Source organism: Mixophyes fleayi, chromosome 5, assembly GCF_038048845.1.
Source record: "Mixophyes fleayi isolate aMixFle1 chromosome 5, aMixFle1.hap1, whole genome shotgun sequence".
NCBI classification, from domain to species: Eukaryota; Metazoa; Chordata; class Amphibia; order Anura; family Limnodynastidae; genus Mixophyes; species Mixophyes fleayi.
The window spans coordinates 101,563,528-101,585,943 of record NC_134406.1 but is presented as its reverse complement, the minus strand read 5'-3'; the positions used below and the strand labels follow the sequence as shown (position 1 = coordinate 101,585,943).

At 37.9% G+C, this 22,416-nt stretch overlaps 1 protein-coding gene across 1 annotated transcript in view; it reads left to right on the top strand.

Moving 5' to 3' along the window:
* The window catches only part of ITGA9 (integrin subunit alpha 9), a 329,646-nt gene that overhangs the window by 266,049 nt on the left and 41,181 nt on the right, over positions 1–22,416 (top strand). The window contains exons 19-23 of the mRNA XM_075212608.1: positions 7,837–7,923; positions 15,671–15,750; positions 18,123–18,212; positions 19,433–19,541; positions 21,732–21,839. Of these exons, the coding sequence (XP_075068709.1) occupies positions 7,837–7,923; positions 15,671–15,750; positions 18,123–18,212; positions 19,433–19,541; positions 21,732–21,839 (474 nt within the window). The remainder of the gene's footprint in view (positions 1–7,836; positions 7,924–15,670; positions 15,751–18,122; positions 18,213–19,432; positions 19,542–21,731; positions 21,840–22,416) is intronic.

Below are 22,416 nucleotides of genomic sequence, written 5' to 3'. Positions count from 1 at the left end.
GTTTCTAAACAGCAACAAAGAATCAGATAAGCTTTAGACACCATAAGGAACAATATTAGCTCTTGAGATTCCAGAAATGCTGGCAACTGTGATGGTCGATTAGTTATTTAGATAAGGCAGACCAATGCAAAACACATTGAGGTTGTTGTATATTTTTATTCTTTTTTTACCAATTGTTTATTTTATGGCTGTGTGCTGTCAAACACTACTTTAACAGTACATAATGCGGCTTGTAACAGCGCCTGGTAATATACATGACACAGAGGTGTGTATGCATGTTTTAACTTAAGATTTAATAGAGTAATATGAAGTAAATATACACAGCTAGTATCAACACTAATTAAATCCTATAGAGACATGTAAATTGTTTACAGTTAATTTGGACTGTACTTTCCTTTTGCTTTAATGTGTAGACACTTACTTTCATCCATCACTGTTTAGTACCAATTTGTCTACAAATTGAAAGCAGACTTCAAAAGCCAGCAATTGTGATAAGATCATGATAGCACACCATATATATAGTCTGAAAGTTTGGACATAGAATCTTACTGTGATTAATTATTGTTGGGAGTTATGGATCTAGGTCACTTACATAATAGTTTTCCCCGCAGCAGTGCAAGGGATTGACTGGAATGAGGGTATTTTCCTAGGGCACATGACCATGCCAATGTAGTTTCCTTTTTTTAAAGTGTATGACTTTGCAAGTTGTATCTTTGTGAAAATGCTATTGAGGGCCACAAAACAGTTGTATAGTTTGCTGCCCTTGTAGTGTCTGATGATGAGCACATTGTGAACACAGTCTCATTGACCCTAAGAAAGAATAAGATAGTATAGGCTAGTCATGTATGTGATGATTTTTTCTGCAGTTTGGTTGGGAATCATATTGGTAATGATATTACCTAGAATTTCTGCTCCTCAGGTCGCTCATCATCCCATTCCCCCTTCCAATTTCTCTTCAAATCCCATGCTCATCTTTCCACTTCCCTCCCCCTCTCCTGCGATCTCTGGAATACCAAATCTGTCTGAAACAAAATGACCTCCATCCATTGCCTCTTCATCTCAAACTCATTCAAACCCCTCGCTATTACTGAACCCTGGCTCTCCCCATCTGATACCACCTCTCCCACTGCTCTCTTCCTCGGAGGCCCCTCTTTCTTCCACTCACCTAAACCAGGATGCCGGTAAGGTGGTGGCATGGGTGTCCTTCTTTCCCACTGCTGCACCTTACAGGTCATTCCCCCTCAGCCTACTCTTTCCTACACCTTCAAGATTCACTCAATTCACCTTTGTTCCCTTTGCATCACTGTCATCTACAGTCTCCCTGGTCCTGTCTCCCAATTCCTTGTTAATTTTGCTGCCTGTCTATCCTACTTCTTATTACTGATCTTCCCTCCCTCATCCTGGGTGACTACAGCATCCGGATTGACAAACCCTCAGAATCTGCCAAACGTCTCTCGCTTTTGTCCTCATTTGGTTACTCACAATGGACCTCCTTTCCCTCCCATAGCAGTAGCCACTTGCTTGTCTTTTCTCACCTCAGCGATATCTCTCAATTCACCAATATGACCTTTCCTCTCTCTGACCATCATCTCCTTTCCTTTAACCTCTCCCTACCTCAATCACATCCCTCATCTCCAAGGCTACCTTTATCAATTGCAAAATTTGTGCCCATGACCCAGCCATCTTCTAATTCTCTCTGAACTCACTTCTCACCCCTACCCTGGCCAGGCTGTCATCCTCTACATCCACACCCTTTTCTCTGCATTGGTTGCGAACACCCTGGCTGTCACTCTCAATATTCAACTATCGCCACCCCAGCCATGACATTGCAAATTGACTTGTTACTTTCACAAAATGCTCTTGCAAAGCTGAGTGTGACTGCAGGAAATTGCACTCTCACATTGACTTCTTTCACTTCCAGTCAGTTATCTCTTCCTACAGTTGCATATCCAAATCTTAACAGTCCTACTTCAAATCTCTAATTTCCTCTAAATCCACCAACCCATTCTGACTATTCACCACCTTCAACCCACCTTTCTCCACCCTTGACTTCACCTCCAAAACAAAAAATAGTCCATCCAATGCCATCTTGCCCTTTTAACACCCCTAACTCTCCCCCCTCTAGCCTACCTACTTTATTCCTCCTCCCATTTCTGGGGTTGAAGTCTGTACCCTTCTCTCTTCCTCTCCCCCCCTCTACCTGCCCCCTCAATCCCATATCTTCTCACCTCCTTCATTTTCTCTCTCTTTCAGGCTGCTCCTACCTTGCCCACCTCTTTAACCTATACATATCGTCTGATACCTTTCCCTCCTCCTTCAACACTCTCTTGTTTCCCTCATAGGTAAAAAAAACCTCCTTCAGCCCTGCCTCTCTTTATAACAACTGCCTGATCTCCTTCTTCCCTTCACCTTCAACTTTCTTGAGTGATTTGTCTACAACTGCATCGCCACCTTTCTCCACTCACTCCCTGCTCAACCTACTTCATTCTAGCTTTTGCTTCCTCCTTTTCACTGAAGACGCCCTCACCAAAGTCAATAATGATCTTCTCACTGGCAAAGCCACGTGTCATTTCTCCTTACTCATCCTTCTTGACCTCTTTACGACCTTCAACACTGTTGGCTACTATCTCTTCTTGCAAACAGTTCACTCCATCTGCCTTCATGACAGCATCATCTCATGGCTTACCTTACCAACCACTTCATCTCTACCTCTACCTGTTCCTTCCCTTCTCTTCCCCTACCTGTCGGAGTCCCCAAGGATTCTTTTTCAGCCCCTTGCTCTTCTCCCTATATGCTTGGTGGTCTTATTGACCTCCAATTCCACTTCTATACAGATGATACCAAAATTTAAAGTTCTCCATGGTGTTGAGCCCTGAAAAAGGGTCTGTTACTGAGAACAATATGGGTGAGTTATGTGGAATCGTTTGAGACCCTGAATACAGAACCACCGCAGTTCTACCACATAAGGTGAGTTTAATCTCTAAAATAAAATATAACATGAATTCTTCTATAAACAACTTCTAACCCTATATTTCTTTATGTCCCTTAGTATTTCTCTAATGTATCCAATATTCTTTTTTTTTATTTTTTATATGGCACTAGTTAATTTGCTTGCAGAGCTCAACATTTAGTGTACTTCCATTATTTGCTTACTGTTCCACATGATCCCTTTATCTCCTCCCAGTGCTCTCCTGTCAATTTTTTCAAGGTTTGCCAACCCTCACATAACACAGTATTTTGGGGTGTGGCCCAGTGGCAAGTGTTATGTGTGACAAAATTGGGTGTGACAAAATTGGGTGTGACAAAATTGGGTGTGGGGTGTGACAAAATTGGGTGTGGGGTGTGACAAAATTGGGTGTGGGTGTGACAAAATTGAGGTTGTGACATGAAGGTGGCAGACAGAGCCCCCTGAATTTGCTCATAGCACAGAGAGATAACATAAAATTATTTGTAACATATGCATTCCCCTGTGCTGGGAACAATTAATAAAAGAGGATATTTGAAGTTATAGTCCCTTTAAGTAGGATTAGGTTTTGGATTCTCTGTAAACCAGCGGGAGTGCAGGCAAAGAATAAAAAGTAGGGAAATTAGTAAGAGTTCTTAGTAAGACAGCCAATCACATGATAAATAATCAAACACCCACCTATGCTATTAATTTTTATTTTACATAGACTTTGTTTAATCTCTAGTTGTGTGCATGTGACATATGTTTGGATAGTGTGTCCTTTGTCTGTATCCGTCAGTTACAGGAAAGAGCATAAATGACTTAATCACTCTGGCCTTGGTGATTATTACCTAAATAATAGCTCTTGATATGCCAGATGAGAGAATAGGACGCTTTCACTCGAAGTTATCTCCTTCCTCCCAGGAGGCTGCCCTTTCCTTTTCATGCTGAAGATGAGATGAAAGGCAATATAAATCATACATAGCCTCACAGACAAATGAAACAAAAGAGACACTGAACTGCCTTTCATAAATGGTCTTCCCATTTCTTGCGTGTTACTGAACAAAGCTAGCGGGCTTTGTAAGACTGGCCCTTGTGGGTGTACATTAAGGCCACTCTAGTGGGAAGAGACAGTGACAATTCCAAAGCCCACCCATAAATGCTGCCTGTCTTTCTACTTTTACAAGGGATCAGCTTTAGTCCATAGCAATGCACTGTATTAGGAATATGACTTAGATTTAAAAGTACACACTGTATAAGAAACATGAAATATTATGGATTTCTCTTTCGGAGCTCACATTGCGACTGTATCAGAATATGAATTGCATTGCTTCAAATAACATAAATTAGAGAATTGGTTTGTCATGGTAGATGTGTAATACAGAATACCTGTTGAGATTGGTCTAAATGGTTTGATTACTTCAGATAACCAAGTTATAAAATAGCCAGAAGTTTGAGAAATGTTAATACGTTGATATTTAGCACACAAATGTTAAGGTAAAGTGAAAAACTGCTGCATGAGTTTTGTACTGGTTGTTGTGTTTGTTCAGAGAGGTTTAAAGGCTGTTTAAAGATTCCGGTGATACATGCCAGACAATCTTGTATTTCTGCACTTGTAGACTGTTACAGAGCTATGGTGAGCTTCAAGATATAAACCAGTGATGTGCAATAGGCAGCCCTGTCACCTTCCAAGCCTTCACTTGTGGCCCCAGCTCTCACCTGCTTCATTGTCAGATTTGTTTTTATAGCTTGTAACACTTTAATATGCTGTTCACATGTTATTACAGATAGGCGTCTCTTTGATTAAATGTATTGTTTTATTACTGAGATTAAAGGTAATGTGCAGCCCTTTTGAAGGTAACATGGTAGCATAGCGTTGACAGAAAGATCAACTGAAAATTGTAATCTACTAAACATATATATTTCAATAAGCTTACAGTGAGTTGAGATAATTTATGAAGCATATTTAAGGTGCAGAAGAAGCTTCAAATACGTAAATATAAAAAATAGTTTTACTTTATTTTATGCTTCCTTATAGTCTATGAAACACAGACCAAGACAGCAGTTGTTACAGCTGTTTGAAAGGAATATAGAGGAAATATTGACAAGACGGTTGAACACTGATCTTTAAAAATGATGTTCTCTGTTAGTAAAATATACTAATTGTACTCATCAAGTTTCACATTTTCTATACATTGTAAGTTATAGTAAACAGGGTCTTCTCACTGCACATTATAATTTGCTTATTGTGTGTTTCATGAATACAGGGACTTCTGTTCCATTTTGCATAAAAGTGATATTAAAAATGAACCTTATTAATATTGATCACTTTATTTTAGAACTTCATCAAAAGTACCCTCCGTGCATAAAAGCTTTGATAGCAGTACGTCATGTGACACTTCTTGTGATATTGTATATTATAGATGGTTCAACTAATATAACGCAGTCTATTTGCATTGTGGTTTGACTGAAATCACTGATAATGTATAGCATCTCTTTGTCATTCTTAGCATTTTGCATGGCTAAAATTATTGTTTAATTAGAAAATATTGAAAACAGCCACATAGTCATTCAAACCAATAAACAAATAATGCATATACAGCTCATCGGCCAGTCTCAATGATTGGATCACAGTGGGCCCCATATATAACATAGTAGCAGTAGGTGCAGCTGCTATGGTGCTCACAGCTGAGTTAGGAGTCCCTCCCCTTCTAAAGCCCCTAGTTTCTCTTATGCCCCGGGCCATATGTATTCTGGTCAGCCATAAATAAAATAAACATGAAAATGCCGACCTTTCCCAATAACAATTTGTGCAGATAAGTTTATTGTGGACCATATCTTCAAACAACCATGTTGGCTGTCCATGTTACTGAAATTTCTGCAAAATCACTTTTCTTAAACTCTGTGTATAAATGTATAAATAACCATGCTCACCCTTTCCATGTTTGACCTGTGGCCTGTCACCTTCCATACAACCAGTATCAGAGATAGCGGGCTTACATATCCTCTCTTCTCAAAAGCACTCTAAAGTCATTACTGTACCTATGTACATGGGAGCTGAGAGGATGCAGATTCCCTATTTCTCTAACATGGGATCTGCGGCACAGACAGCACAGAAAGGGTAAGCAAGTGAGATATAGAGGGATTGATAAGAGTATAACTTCGGTATTTGAAAAAACAAGGAGGATGAGACCTGGGCCGAAGGTGCAGGTCCCCCTTAATTCTCACAAAAAAAGTACAATGTTGCCTTATTCTTGACTACACCTGTTGTTTCCAAGCCATTGCACCTGTAGTGCCTCCTGGTGATTATGTGGGTTTGCCCCTATTTCGAATATAGCAGCAGTGCTCCGATATAGATTTAGTTGTATTGTTTCTATAAAGATTATACCAGCATTATTGATTATGTCAGTAATGTCTCCATGTTGATTAGGCAAACAGTGCCACCTTATTAATTATGTCAGCATTTCCTCATATTGAATATACCAGCAGTGCCTCCCAAAATTAAACAGAAATGTATGCTACCAAATATATGCTGTCCATGGGATAGCGGTCATGTCCAGATTATGTTTAACATGAAGTACAGCCTGTGTACTCAGTATTGATTTGGAAGCACAGTGTATTCAATAACATTGAATAGTATTGCAAATTATCCATGACTCGGAGCTCAGTAGTTGTGCCATGGAAAACAAATATAACAGGAAATATTGGTATGCGCCTCTCCCCTCTGATGTCACCCCAGGAATGTTTCCCACTGAACCCATATAGTAAACACAATTGTGGTTATAATTTTGAAAATTAAACATTTCTTGAACACATTACCAGTATTGGTAAGATAGATGTATTGATGGTTTTAGATACTCTGTTGAATTAGAAAATGTCAATTCAGATTCACTTTAAAGTAAAGTTATCCAATTATATGAAGCAGCTTCATCAGTAAAGAAGACTTTTACAAGACTTGGCTTGATTAGATTAGCCAATTATGCAGTCTGCTCTAATTACTTTGCTTCCCACAACCAAGGTAAATTCATCTAAATTATATCAATAATATACAATTTAATCTATTATATAAATGTTTGAATTGTTTAAATGCAGTGGTAACAGGAAGTGTGATTTCTCCTACATGTTTTTGTGCAGTTTGAAGGATAAGCTATTAGGGACTTTTTTACTAATGCAATAATATGAAATGAAACAGCATGTTGTCTTGCTCATTTAATTTAAGTTGATAGGCTATAAAGAGCAGTAGTTTAGGAGAAAGTTTAAATGCTTCAGCTAAATAATGAGGATGGTCTAAAAGTGATAGTAAGTAGGATGTTGAAGTGACAGTTTTGCCTTTTCCCAGTATTCTCATCTGGGCCGGAATCCTGCAAAGGGTCATATATGGATCTCAGAAAGCTGGTGGTCACCTACATATATGTTAAGCAGAAAAATAGGTGCATTTACAAAAAAGTAAATATGTTCCCATTTCACTACTGAGTACTGACCCTGGCTTTTTTATGATGTATTAAAGACAACTAAACTCAAAAAGTTGAAGGTAACATTGAGGTAAAAATGGCATAGGTAAAGTTCAACCTTATCCACTTTCCACTGCACCTTTAAGATAGATTAGCTTTCATCTATTGATCAGGATTTGTAAGAAATGCAATTAAATGATCATTGCAATCTCACTGTGCAGTTATTGGCCAACTGCATGGATGGGTTGAAAAAGTTAAAAGCTCCAGCTGTGCAATTTACCCACACATTTTTGTGTTCAAGTTCCAGTGTATGGGGTTTACAGTACTAAAAAAGTTTTTATGTTTTGTGTCTCTTGACCAAACCTGCAAAAATATTAAAATATAATTGCCTAAAATGATATCTAAACTTGTTTAGTAAACATTTTTATTTTCCTTTAATAGGAAGAGCAGGGCGTTTCATGTGAATTACTGGAAGATGACTATCTCAGGTGCAGTGTGGGCTTCCCATTCATGAGGTCCAAGTCTCAGGTAAGGTGCCTTAAATCAGACTGTAGTAGTCAAGAAACCATTGCACTTAAACATGTGCTGTTGTCTCCTAACTTTATTAGATCATGTCAAGAAATGCAGAGTGCAAAGGTCCTTTTGCTCCTTTAAAACTCAAGATGGCTCTCATTTTGCCTACCTGATAAATATTTGCCTATCCTTCCTTTTATATTAAATGGAGGACATTTGTCAGGTTTCAGAGTATTCTTTTTCAATCAACAGTAATATTTTTTACGGACTTTGTGTCATATGGAGGTATGTGTCTCACACGTATTGTGTCATTGTCTTTTATTATTTAAGAAAACAATCTGTTCATTGAATATAGATAGAAGCTGTGTTATATCACTCTTAGCCAATGCTGATACGTATGAATCAGGGTTGTATTGACCTCAATAGAAATGACTATTTAGGTGGCAGCAGTACATTTTTTAGCTGAAGATTGGTCTTGTTCTTTCTACACAGTAGCTTAAACATGCAGACACAAGAGAGAAACAACTAAAAAAATATCAAACCCCAGTGCAATGCATGTAAGACATTCCCAATACCATATAATATTTCTGGTGTTAGCAAATTATCTCTTTTAATACCAGGAGCAGAATTCTGAAAAGTCAGATGTAAAATGATATTATCCAGTGACAAACATTTGCTTTAAAATTGTTTAATTCTTGCAGCACATTCAGGTACATTGCTAATATCAAAGCCTATAACCAACATATGCTCTATCCCATATACCGAATGCTGCGTACAGTGTGGAAATATACACTAGATACATTACAGCAAGAAAGTGACGGGTTGCTCTTGGTTAGTTCATAGTAAATAAAGTCTATTGGTTTTTTTTTTAGATTGTTTTCAGCATAATATCCCCCTACCTTTACCTACTGTATAATAAAATCAATTCAGTTGACTTTTATGAATATGTTTTTGTATTCCAGTTATTATGCAGGCTTGGTACATTGTAGAGATGTTCACTGATACCCGTGTTCTGGTTTTGGTTTTGGATCTGGATTAACTTTGTGTTTTGGTTTTCGCAAAACCGCCCTTGCGTATTTTGGTTTTGGTTTTGGATTCCTATTTTTCTTTTTAAATCACTATTTTTATTGCTAAAATCACATAATTTTGCTCTTTTTTCCCCCTACATTATTATTAACCTTAATAACACTAGTCATTTGCAGTCAATTTTGACTACCTCACAGGTCACAATGGTATTTTCATACACTTTCAAACAAAGACTGCAGCGACCTGGCTGGATGCTAAGCGACAGAGCAATGACACAAACACGGCAGTTCATAGCACATCTAGGAAACACTTCCACACAGCAGTGGCAGAAAAGAAAAGTGGTGCAAGATAGAATTATCCTTGGGCCCTCCCACCCACCTTTATGTAAGATATTGAAAAGGAGATGTACAACTTAACAAAGGAAGCACTCCAGCGGCTAGCAGTGCCAGTTTGTGGCTGAAGTGCTTGGTTTGTGTGGACATCCACAAAACAAGCTAACAATGGGCATAAGGCACCTAAGCAAACAGTGCTGTTAATGAACTCTACTGTGGCAAGTCATGCACCAGTGGAAGCAGTTCTTGCCAGTGTTAAGAAAAAGGCCATTGTCATGCCTGGGCATAAGGCCAAAAAATCCACCTCTTATGTGTGGAATTATTTTTACACAAATCCTGACAACAGTTGTCTAGCCATTTGTAGCATTGTAAAGCCACAGTCAATAGAAGTAGGGACCTTAACCATCTAGGAACCTCATCCATGTTACGCCATTTGAAGCGAGTTCATGGAAAGCTTTTGTGAAAATCAGAAACTTATGCTAAAAAATAACAACAGGCAGTCCAGCACCAGCTACCTCCCTTCTCTCAGCTAGATCCCAGCACCTGCAATCTACACCCCCAACACCTTTATCATCAATATCCTCACAAGTGATCGGAGTTAGTCCTGCATCCAAGTTTCTAAGGCGAGATGACTCCTGCCATATCCAGGACTCCTCAGAAGAATCCTTGAGCGTTAGGAGCACTGCTGCTGCTCCTGCTACTGGGGGTGGATCTTCAGCCCAGAAGCAGACCAAGAAGAAGACTACTAGAAGTTTCAAATAATTGACTGTTAAACAGTCCCTTGCAAGAGCAAGCAAGTATGAAAGCTGTCACCCCGTCGCAAAGCAGATCACAGACGCAACGGCGACTATGCTAGTATTAGATCCGTGTCCAATATCCACTATTAATGCAGCTGGTTTTAGACAGTTACTTGAGGTCTTCTGCCCCCGTCACCAAATTCCATCGCACCACCATTTTACTAGAAAAGCTATTCCTCACCTCTACCAGAAGGTTCATAAAAATGCAATTATTGGGCTACAAAATGCCATTCTACCCACTTTACACTTAACCACAAATATGTAGACAAGCGGAACTGGGCAAACTAAAGATTATATGATTGTGACAGCCCACTGGGTTGGTGATTCGCCTTCACCAGCAGGGACAGCGGCAGCATGTACCTAAGAAAGTCACATTTTTCAGAGGCAGGCTACTCTGTGCATCATCTGCTTCACTAAGAGGCATATTATTATTTTTATCGTAGATTTGTAATGCACCACAGTACTCCACAGTGCTGTACAATAAGGAAGACAAGGACATACATAAAATAGGTCATATGTAAAACAGGAACAGACAAGGCAGGCAAAATGATTAAAGACATGAAAATAAAGGGTATGCAGGACCCTGCTCATTAGAGAGCTTACATTCTAAAGGGAAGAGGGCAAAGCTGAAGCAAGAGGAGCAAGTGTGGCTCAGAGTGGAGATTGGTATAGTTGTGAGGGTGCATTAGTGTGAATAGTGTTAGCGAGGATAAGGTCACCTCTAAAAAAGAGATGGGTTTTCAAAGAGCATCTAAAGATTTGAAGGCTGTGGGAAAGTCTGATTGAGCGTGGTAGGGAATTCTATAAGTGGGGAGCAGCACGGGAGAAGTCTTGAAGACGAGAGTGAGAGGTGGTTATCAGAGGCGAGACAAGGCGCAGTTCAGAGGTAATACCGCTGACAACCTGTTTGAAGAACTAAGGGATGTCATTGCAACATGATTTCTGATAACGCCACCAATATTGTTAGAGCATTACAGCGGCGGGAATTCCATCACATTCCTTGTTTTGCTCACACAATCAACTTGGTGGTACAGAACTTTTTAAAAAATGACAATGACATGCAGGAGATGCGGTCTGTGTCCCAAAATATTTAGGATTCTGCAACAGCATGTAGGAGAATGAAGCAGCTGCAAGAAGAATAGAATTTAGGGGGAATGTACTTTAGTCCAGCGTAGTGGAGAATACTTTCCGTGTTGTGCAAGGTGCTGAAACCACTCAAAGTAGTCACCTGTGAAGAGAGTGCAGACACTGTTAGCTTGAGGCAAGTGATTACCCTAATTATACTTTTGGAGAAACAGCAAGAGAAATTGAAGGAGAAAATGAAACAAAGCAATTCCGCTAATAATGTTGGGTTTGTAGATTAAGCACTTTTTTCGCTTCACCAGGATCAAAGAGTTATCAACATCTTGAAATCGGATCAATACATTTTGACAACTGTGCTTGATCCTAGGTTTAAGAGCTATGTCTTCTCTTTCTTTCCAAATGACCCAGATCTCAAGAGATGCAATGAGCTCCTGGTCAGCAAGCTGACAGCTCAAGTGGTACATGACATAATGACGTCTCCTTCTTCAGTTTCTCTGGAAATTGCTGCTAGGAAAAAAGCTTTCCCAAGACACCCAGTGGTGATGCAGATGTGTCTGCACAACATTTTGACATTTAGTCTGGTCTAAAAGAATTGCCCAAAAATCGTGACAGCTCTTCCGTAAAATGAACTACAAATTCCATGAGGAAGACCATTACTGGCAATTTCATCAAAATACACAGACTTCTGTGATGGTGGATTCCAGCGGGGATGAATTAGTATTGTTTGAGGATGATGTACACACTGATGAGGGTGAATATGATGACAGTGTAGATTGCAGGTGCTGAGATCTAGCTGAGAGAAGGAAGCTAGCTGATTCTGGTATGCGTGGAAATATTTTGGGTAGAATGGCATGTTGGCACTTTTATGTTTTTCTGCAATAAACTTTCACCTTTATTAGAGAGCTGTTTTTTTCTTCAAAAAAGGTACAAGCTTTTTATTTACATTTTTGTTTCCCTGACTTAAAACCACAATGCACTTGAACATAGGCTTTAGCACATGAGGTAGAGGGATTAGTATCATCATGACTTAGACTGGAGAGTGACAAGAACAGTGTGACTGAAGACTGGAAAGTGACAAGGACACTGCTACCCCTCCTGTTTCTGTATGAGCTATGGCAGAGTAAATTGTGACTTGAGACTTCTAATATCACTGCTAGCCCTAATTTTTGAATTTCTGCTTCAGCACTAAACACTGCCACCTCTCCTATTTTTGGGTGAGCTTTGGCACAGTACAATGTAACTGCAGATTTTGAAGAACACTGCCAACCCTATTATTTCTATTTCAGCAATGACAATTAGCAATGGAGCTGTCCTGTTGGTGTGTTAGCTATATAACACCGTACAATGTGACTGCAGATTTAGACAAAGACTGCCAGCACTAATATTTCTATTTCAGCAATGACAAATAGCAATGGAGCAATGGAGCTGTCCTGTTGGTGTGTTAGCTAGATACCACTGTACAATGTGACTACAGATTTAGACCAAGACTGCCAGCCCTATTATTTCTATTTCAGCAATGACAATTATCAATGGAGCTGTCCTGTTGGTGTAGTAGCTAGATAACACAGTACAATGTGACTGCAGATTTAGACCAAGACTGCCAGCCCTATTATTTCTATTTCAGCAATTACAATTAGCAATGGAGCATTGGAGCTCTCCTGAATGTCACTGGAGACTTTGAAGAACACTGATACCCCTCCTATTTCTTTTCTAACTATAATGCTACCCAACTGCACTAGAGACTGGATCACCGCAGAGGGCGGTACTTATAGAATTAAAAAATCGCAAGATCCGACGAAGTAACAATGAAGTTTTACCTCTTTTTCAATTCCGAGTGCGCGCGAAAGTACCGAGTCGACTTGGCTCGGTACTCAGATCTGCTAAGTTCAGGTGTGTTAGGTTCTCGGGGAACCGAGCCTGAGTATCTTTAGTACATTGTAATCTCATTCTTGTTGGCCATTTCTAGGCTAGTTTCATGTACATGTACAACTATTTCTTGCTGCTGAAATAAAATTATTTCCATACATAACCACTTTTTACTCAACATACTAGTTCTTTAATTAATTAAATGGGCTATATTCTGAATATTTTGAATTACTCATTTTGTAAAACACATTGCTGTATCTTGCATTCTATTTACAGTGACACACTAACAATTAATCAAAACACATGGAAAGTCATGGTTTCCGTTTATAATTTGCCTATGTGGGAGGAGGATACAGCAGCTGTGGAATTCATTATTTTATGAAATTTCCTAAGGGTTCATAATAAGGTCTCCAAATGAACTATACTAACTTTGGTTTGTTTTTAAAGTTGTTAGATGAAGGTTTTCTATTAATGTTTTCTGTGTTAACTGTGACTTGTATGCCGGGAGAACCACACACAGAGTAAGCACAAAGCGATTATGAAAGAAGAATACTGACAGATGCAGATGTGTTCAGCATTATGGTGACTGCTAAGAACATTCATTTTGCCATAAAGTCTTTTGACCTTATGTGATCCTACAATGTCAAGTGCATGGCTTGGCTTCATTTAGACTGAGCTATTTGTGAGCCTTCCCCTATATAAAGACAAACCTTGGTGATTCACACACTTATATCTTCATCATACAAAGATAATATTTTGCAGCTGAATTATTTTGGTACTATAGGATATTTTGCAGCATTTCAGTGTGTCACACCTCTTCAGTCCACCACCTTCCATGTGCCAGATAGAGCAATGGAACACTTTTTAACTAAATGACAAATCTTATTGGCTGTATTACATCACAGCAACCAATGAGAATCAGCCACCTATCTAAAAGTTGTTGTATGGTATCTTGATTATTAAATCCTTTGTATGAGTACTCACAAATTCACAGCACCACAATGGTAGCAATGAAACTAGGAGTTGGAAAATACTTTCTTTGTTATACTTCTATATTATTTGATATATTTATTTGGTTTTGTAATGAACTCCATTTCTTTCTGGAAGAGTTTATTTGGATGTGGGGATGTATTATTTAGTAAAGGAAGCACTATTATCTTAGCTTGTGCCTAATCTGTTTAATGCCTCTAGCATTCAAAAATGTTTATCGTAATTGGATGAATTAACACTGCAGAAGTTTTCCATGAGCTGAGCCGCAATATGTGTTGGAAATATCAGGTCACTGAGTGGATCCTATTTACATAATGTCACTGGAGTGTGTCAGATAGGCTTGGGATCACAGGAAACACTTGAGTCCTGACAGATTTTATTGTACTCCTTACTACAGTGTAGTATTGCTCTGTTTTTCAAGATCTTTATATTGAACATGCCCGTGACAGCACATGTATGCATTGTGCTTAAGTTCCTTTTAATGACTTATTGCTGTGAAGCCCAGGAGCAGTAATATGTCAACATTTCTAATTCAGTAAAAGAATGTAAACACACATGTTTCTGCTCCCATAAAAATAAAAGCGGAATGTAACAGAAAGGGATCTCTCAGGTTGCTTTACAGTGATAATATGTAACACATCCCATGCCTTTATTTGAAGCAATAAAATGTCTGGAGTCATCACTGAGTTTTTGGGAAGCTGTGATCTTCTTTCTCAGGAAGTTTTTTTGCTATATTGATGAAGACTTTATTATTTTTTTCCATTTAAAAACACTTTTTATGTGTATATAACTTAGTTGTGAAGGCATGGAGCTTAACTCATATAATTTAGATACATTAAAGAGATTCAAGATTGAAAGTAATTCATTCTATATTCAACTGTGACTGCTATAAATGAGCTAAATTTATGTAGACCTGAAAAATGAAAAATAAAAGAATATATTATAATACACACTTATAAACACTGCTGTTATTACTGTAAAAATTCTATCATCATTTTTTAGAACCGTTTCATTACTCAAGGCCTTATGATTAGAGTACGTTAGGCTGTATATAGTCTGTGTTAAGCTGGGTACACACTACAGAATTTTCCACCAACTTTTTATGCCGATCGATTTTACACCCGATCGATGGTCCGATCGCTCGGTCCATGGACTGTATACACACCAGCCTTGTTTTAGAAGATAAAGGGAAGAACGGCCGTCCCGTTAGCGACTTTTTACAGCCAGGTTGTCGTGAGCAATGATTGTAATTTCGCACTCACTATCGTGGATCGGTCGGAAGTTTATACACACTACACAACAGAAACAAGATTGGAACGTAACGGTACGACCAACCAAATGAGGCGACAATCATCCATTTGGGCAGACTGTCGATAATCGTGTCACTACACACACTGACCCGACTTTTGAACGAGCGGTCGTATGTCGGCTGGTTGAGCCGTTTATTGGAGGAAAACCGTGTAGTGTGTACCTAGCTTTAGTCTGTTTTGCTCTTGTAATGTTATTAAAAAAAGGCTGTGGATACTCTGTTGAATCTGCACAGAAGTATGTATTGTGAAATAGTTATTTCATAATTTGTAGATGATGTGCAATAATTATAATTATGAATATATCTGTAAAGTTCTGAAATATTTTTTAAGTTGCTATGTATTCTCTATCTCACAACAGTATGATTTCAGTGTGATCTTTGATACCAGCCACTTGTCTGGAGATGATGACGTTCTTCAGTTCCTAGTCACTGCACAAAGGTAATATACATATCTACTCATTATATCTGATTCATGATTTTTTTTTTATTTACTCAATGTTACCCTTTTCCTGCTTTCTTCTTTGTGATTACTGGTCTTATTTGTTATCAAAGGAAATTAAACAGTAATTTAGGTGTAATAAGGGAACAGTATTTTTTTTCCAGATGAAAAAGAAATGACCTATGTTTGACTGAAGAATCTTTGTACTAAAACAAGTTAAAGTTACGTGAATTATATAGTAGCAGTATATTATTCTTAACCTGTTTCCTGTGGGTGTATTTTGACTGTTTTATCCTGGTATTTGTATTCATAAAACAAATAGAGGTAAATACATTAGTTTATAACAATGCCTGTATACTGAATGGTCAGAATCAATTCACTAATTAATGTGACATTTGTTTGCAATTTAACTTAGTAGAATGTCAATCACCAGGAATCATAATAGCCGGGGGTGGGGGGGGGGTGTGGGCAAGACTTGACTCAGCAGCCTATTAGTAACATTTGACCCCCCACATGACCCCAGCCCCCAGCCCAGCCTGCCCCTGATAATAGCTATAGGAAACTAGTTGATAAGTAGCCATTGGTTTTTGTTAATTAGATTATAAGTAAATAGTACATAACTCTTTAAAAATCTATTATTTATTTTAATGAAGTAAATGCAACATACACAGCACAAACATCCCAAATATAACATTCTTATTATAACTGCAGACCCTTACTATTTTCATTTGCATGATAAAAATACAATATTACCTTAATGAAAATAATGATATTACCTGTTTTCCCCAACACTTTTCCTGCCTTTTAATGCAGATCTTCCATCCAGAGTAATCCGACATTCCTCCCTATTATGTCATGGCTCCTTTTCATTGAGAGACTCAGGTCTGACTTTAGGTCATTCTCCTAAAGTCTCCTTCTGTCATTTTATATGCACTAAATAAATAACATCTAGAATCTGATTGGTTGCTATAGGCAACATCTCCACTTTTTCAAACCCGCAGTTTAATAAATATACCCCAAAAAGTCTGAAATACCCACACCGTGGCTTCAGTAACTATACACAAATCAAAAACTTATAATAATGACAACATCCTTCAACTAGATTTTAAGGTTTTCCAAGGCACGGAACACCGCTTAAGTGTGACATAAAAATTTCATACCCATGAGAGTAGATACGCACAATTTTGTGCCCGTAGTATGATCAGTTCAAGTAGCGATCACTGCAGTTTGATTCTTGTGAAAATGAAGATCATTCATCTTTCAACGAAACAGAATATCACTATACACTTTACCAGATATTTTCTATTTTTACATTATTAAGCTTTGTAGATCACAGCTTGAACTAACTGTACCACAGTCGCAAACAAACGGTCGTGTGAATCTACCCTAAAAGCAATCTCATGCTCCCTGCTATAGTTGTCTATTCACACTCACTCTGTTAATACAGAGACATCTGAAATATTCTAGGAAGAGATTAATGGGATGTCCACTTTCTAATCAGCATTCCCTCGCTTTAATGAGGTTCAAGAATAATTTTACTAGCCACAGTGCTGACTCAAAATTAGAAAATCAATAATGTTGACTTTGCAAAGAATTCTGACATTATATTAACATAATGTACATAATGTATGTAAAGTTACACTTATGGCACAGAGCATATTTAAGCTGCTGAATTTATTACTTTGGCATAAAAGTAGAAGCTTTCTTCTGCAGCCTTGTTATTCACATACTCCTTTAATTTCTTCTTTCTTGATTGAATATTTATATTTATAGCACATGACCTTGTCTATGAATAGTGTAGCCCAAAATCCATTTGTCTCGTATGGTAATGAAATCCATTACAGCTTTTGCGTAGTGAAATATAATAATTTATGTCATGCTAGGAGCTTTGCATTTTTTAAAATGCTGCATATGACCTCATCATTGGTCGGTCATTTTGTATGTAAAATAATCTGCAATCCATTTGCAATAATAATCTGTTTTGTTTATATATATATATAAGAACCATTGTGGCGATTTTAATACTCTTAAGAATTCTATATTGTCTATTGGAAAATGATGTGGCACATACACTGGTGTACTCCAGACAGGATTCTAATCTTTTCTTGTTTGAGAGCAGGTCAGGCTGTCACTTTACCTTTTCAAGCAGGGATATGAAATGGATTTAGAGTGTGACTGGTGTGTTTAAAATATTTTACATGTTTTTTAGTATTGTGTAGGTCCTTTTTACATAGAATAAACATTTGTTAGAATTTTTCTAACAGATTGTTATATATGTGATTGTATTTATACTTTTGTTAGGTGGGTGGACTTAATATGGAAAAGCTGCTTAATGACATTTAATGGTTTTTTTATTATATTTTCTCCCACAGCGGAAACATTGAACGTGCAGAGTCTTTGCACGACAACACCCTCACTTTGGCTGTGCCTTTAAAGCACGAAGTGGACTCATCAGTAACAGGGTAAGTGACCAATTGCTGTCACATAGTAATAAAATAGGAACTGTGCAATTTTCATCCCAATGGAAAATCACATTCTTTTTATGTTTTTATATCAAACTTTCCGGCACAAGCTTTCATCTGGTCTTTGGTTCTCAGGCTGTAAAAACAGGATATATGGTTTTTATCTTCAGTGCTGTGTTTCCTCTTTCCAAAAAGAATAAAACACATCCACAGTTTTTTGTTACAGTTAGCATTACTATCAATGTTACCCTCTGGTTTGTTATGCAGTAACCCAACATAACTAGTAACGTTGGAAAGATCAGGCACTTGTATTGAATTTAATGGTGTGTTGTATTTGGATTCTCGTGTAAAACCAATAGTGCCTTACCTATGCTATTGTAAAATCCTAGGGTCGCTTATAGTGTAGCATTTGCTTGAGTTATACAGCAAAGCTGTAAAATCCTATCAAGTAAAAATGTCTAAGGTCAATGCAAGTAGATAGGGGTGACAATTCCCCCACACTCCAGCAAGTCTTCCACCAGTTTAAAAGATTGCTTTTCATGTTGCTTTTTTTTTGGCTTGGATCTCTTCATTTTGCTCAACAACACACAAGCTTGTCCCCATTTTGGACATTTTGGCCACCTTTGGATGGTACAAAATTCTGCAATGAGGCCCACAAATGTCTCGTTATAGCCCAGATTGCTTCTACCTTGTATATTAGTATATGTTTTTCTGCTTTGTTGTGTTTTTAGTTATATTTAAAGTTGGGTTGTATTTAAAAGTCCTCCATAGCGTATACATGTGAACATAAGATGTACACATAACCTCACATCTTTCTTTGGAATTGGTGGAAAGAACAGCATGCAGTAAGATGTTAGGCTATGCACTAGTATCTTCCTGTGTATATGGGCAACTTAAAAGTGTGAGATTTGTGACAATGCCCTATATCTACAATAACATGCTTAGTTTAAATGATCCAATTCCCCATCTAAGAAGATCATACAGTGTACCGATTATTTATTGTTTGCTTCACAACAATGTACACTTCTGGAGAATATTCAAAAGAAATGCCAGGCACAACATTGTACCTATCCTGTAGCAATAATGCATTATCTTGGTGTTGCAAAATGTTATTTTGGACAACTTGATGCAACAGCACGTGTACAGACCTTTGTGGCGCCATAGTAGCGCATGAAGTAAATGTCACAATAGAAGTAAATGTTTGGTGTTTATTCTTACAGGACTGTGTCTCCTTCTTCCTTTGTTTATGGTGATACCGTGGATGCCTCCAACTTTATTCAGCTCCAGGATCAGGCATGTCACTTCCAGTCTGTCAACTTCACGTTTAAGGTTTGCACTGTTTTTTGATTTACTGATATTATTGGCATATCCTGTTGCTATTGAACATTAAAGCTAAAGGGCCCACAAATATTTTTCATGTCTCTGCTAGTTTTCTCTTTCCCCTACCTATACCCAACATCTTATTTTCTCTGATGGTCTGTCTACAGAAACATGGTTTGGAGAACTGCAGAGAGCATGCTCTTGAGTCTGTAGTTATGATACAAACATATGTTATACAATGATATGAAACAGAAGAAAAAGATGGCTATGCCCAAATGAGATTATAATCTAAGAGATGTGGGGTACACTTGGTAGAAAAGGTAGAGGGATAACCATTGTAACTCTAGTTTGTGATATATTCTCATGGATACAGACAATGTACTAGCTCCTGGCTCCAAGTAGCTGATGATTACTGATATGGCGCATATCCTGACGCTAGACAGCTGGAGATTACAGGCACGCTGCAAGTTATTGGCTCTGAGCTGACATTGGGCACCGGATCTGTGCTGGTAACTGGCTCCAAGCAGTTGGTTACCACAGGCACTTTTTCCAGCTCCCAGACTCGGGCACCTGGTAATTACTGCCACTAGGCTAGTTGCTGTCTCCAGGCAGTTGGTGGTTATTGTCATGATGCTAGTTCTTTGTTCCAGGTGGTTGGTGGTTACTGCTATTGTGCTAGTTCTTTGTTCCAGGCAGTTGGTGGTTACTGTCATTGTGCTAGTTCCCGGCTCCAGGCAGTTGATAATTACTGGTACAGGGCAAGTTCCTGACATTTGGCTTTTAGTGATTATAGGCATGTGCCAGGTCCTGGCCCCTGCAGTTGACAGACAATTTGCTGTTGTACCTCTCAATGGAGTTGTCAAGCATCAGATGACTATGATTTGTTGTTGGTTATAAGATTGCTTTATGTTTCTGGCTTACTTCTGTGCTTTATATTTCTACCACAGATAGTTGTTTATTTTGTTACCCATGGATACAACATAGTTATCTATTCCCTACAATTGAAGCCATCAGTGTTCTGTAGTATTTAGGGTAAAATAAGCAAATCTGCATGTTTATATAAAGACTTGTCTTACAAGCACAGAAGGAAGCCAGAAAGTTAAAATAATGATGATTTAATAGACGTGATAATCTTTCATTTAATAACAATGCGAAATTGCTCCAGTCACATATACATTTTTTAGCCATGACCATATTGCACTATATTCTCTTAAGGTCCACTACCAACTCGCACACTCGTATTCTCTGTATGTCCTGTACCAACTCATACACTCATATTCTCTATATGCCCACTACTAACTCATACCCGCATATGTCCACTACCAACTCTGACATTCATATTCTCTTAAGGTCCTCTACCAGTTTGGCACCCATATTGCACTGCTCTTTAGAAAAGCATGTTGCATGACCAATATTTGCCAAACATTCTGATTAAATTGGACTTTTTTATTCTAAATGGATTGTGTAACTGTTGTATAGCCATTGAAATAAACATTTAACCCTTTCATTTGATCCCTGACATTTTTCTGGTGTGCCACTACTAAGTGTGTTGTCAGTGAAACTCACTTCTGTTGCTACATGACAAGTAGCTTGATAGCAAAGGGGTTGGATGAATTATTAGCTATTTCATTAGAGCTGTTTTGTTGATTGTCTGCAGACTCTGGGATATTATGTTAGATTGGTATGCCAAGAATTTAGAGATGTTTTACATCATCTTTATCCAAAACCATATGTGCAATATGCTTCCTTCTAGGCAATACAAATGACGTTTACAATGGGTTAAATATCTTTTTGGTTTTGATGGAATTAAAGTAATCAATTGCAAAATTGTTTCCTATGTAAATTGGAAAAAATGTTAATAGTTCATCACTAGTTACGTTACATACAAAAATCATGTACTTCGTGTAACATAAGTGCATTAAATTCAGAGAAATTCATACAGTTATGACCTTCACTGTTGTGTAAATGGCAGATACTGTAGTTACTGCTACGTATGGAGGCTTTATCCACTTACTGAGGCTAACAAAAACAATGTGGCTGCTGCTACACATTTTTATGAATTAATAAATTCAAATAGTTTATGTTCTCTGGCCAGAAAATAACAATATCTATATGGGATTCTTTGCTTTTAAACTAAAATAAATGCATGTGTAAAGATTGTTCCCATTTTAAAATTATGTGTGTGCTTTTTATTTTCAGGTTTACAATGCTGGACCAAGTACATTGCCCGGATCTTCTATCAAAATTATGTTTCCTAACCACCTCTCTGCTTCTGGAGCTGAAATGTTCCACATCACAGACATTATGGTAAGTCTGTTAAAACTTTATATAAACTGATTGCCTTTTTATATTTTTATTGTAATGTATTTTTGGGGTATATAGCTGTAATTATACCCTCATTTACAATGAGAATGCCTTTCAATGTAATGTATATAGGGAAATTTATGTGTACAATTACAGTTCTATACATAAATAAGGCAAAATTTAGGTGGGAATTCAATTGGCCACAAGGTGATGCGATGTGTCTCTGGAACAGTCCGAAGAGATACATTACGTCAGAATTTTTACTAAAATCTCTGCTCATTTTCCCGCACATCTCATTGAGATGCAAAGGAAAATTAGCGGGGATTTCTGTACTGTACTGGTCGGCAGTGTGCGCAACCGGACATTGAGGCGATGCACCCTATGAAATAAATCCCAAACCCATGCTGTTATGGTGATACCTAATCTCCTGTGTGTGATATTGCAGATATTTTTGGCATACTAAGATATGAGGTTTAACTTAAAGTGGTTCTCCAGTTCTATTAAAACGTTTTCCTCCCCAACCCTTTGTGAACTGCTTCATAATAGTTATATATTTATTTATTTATAGTTACCTATCCGG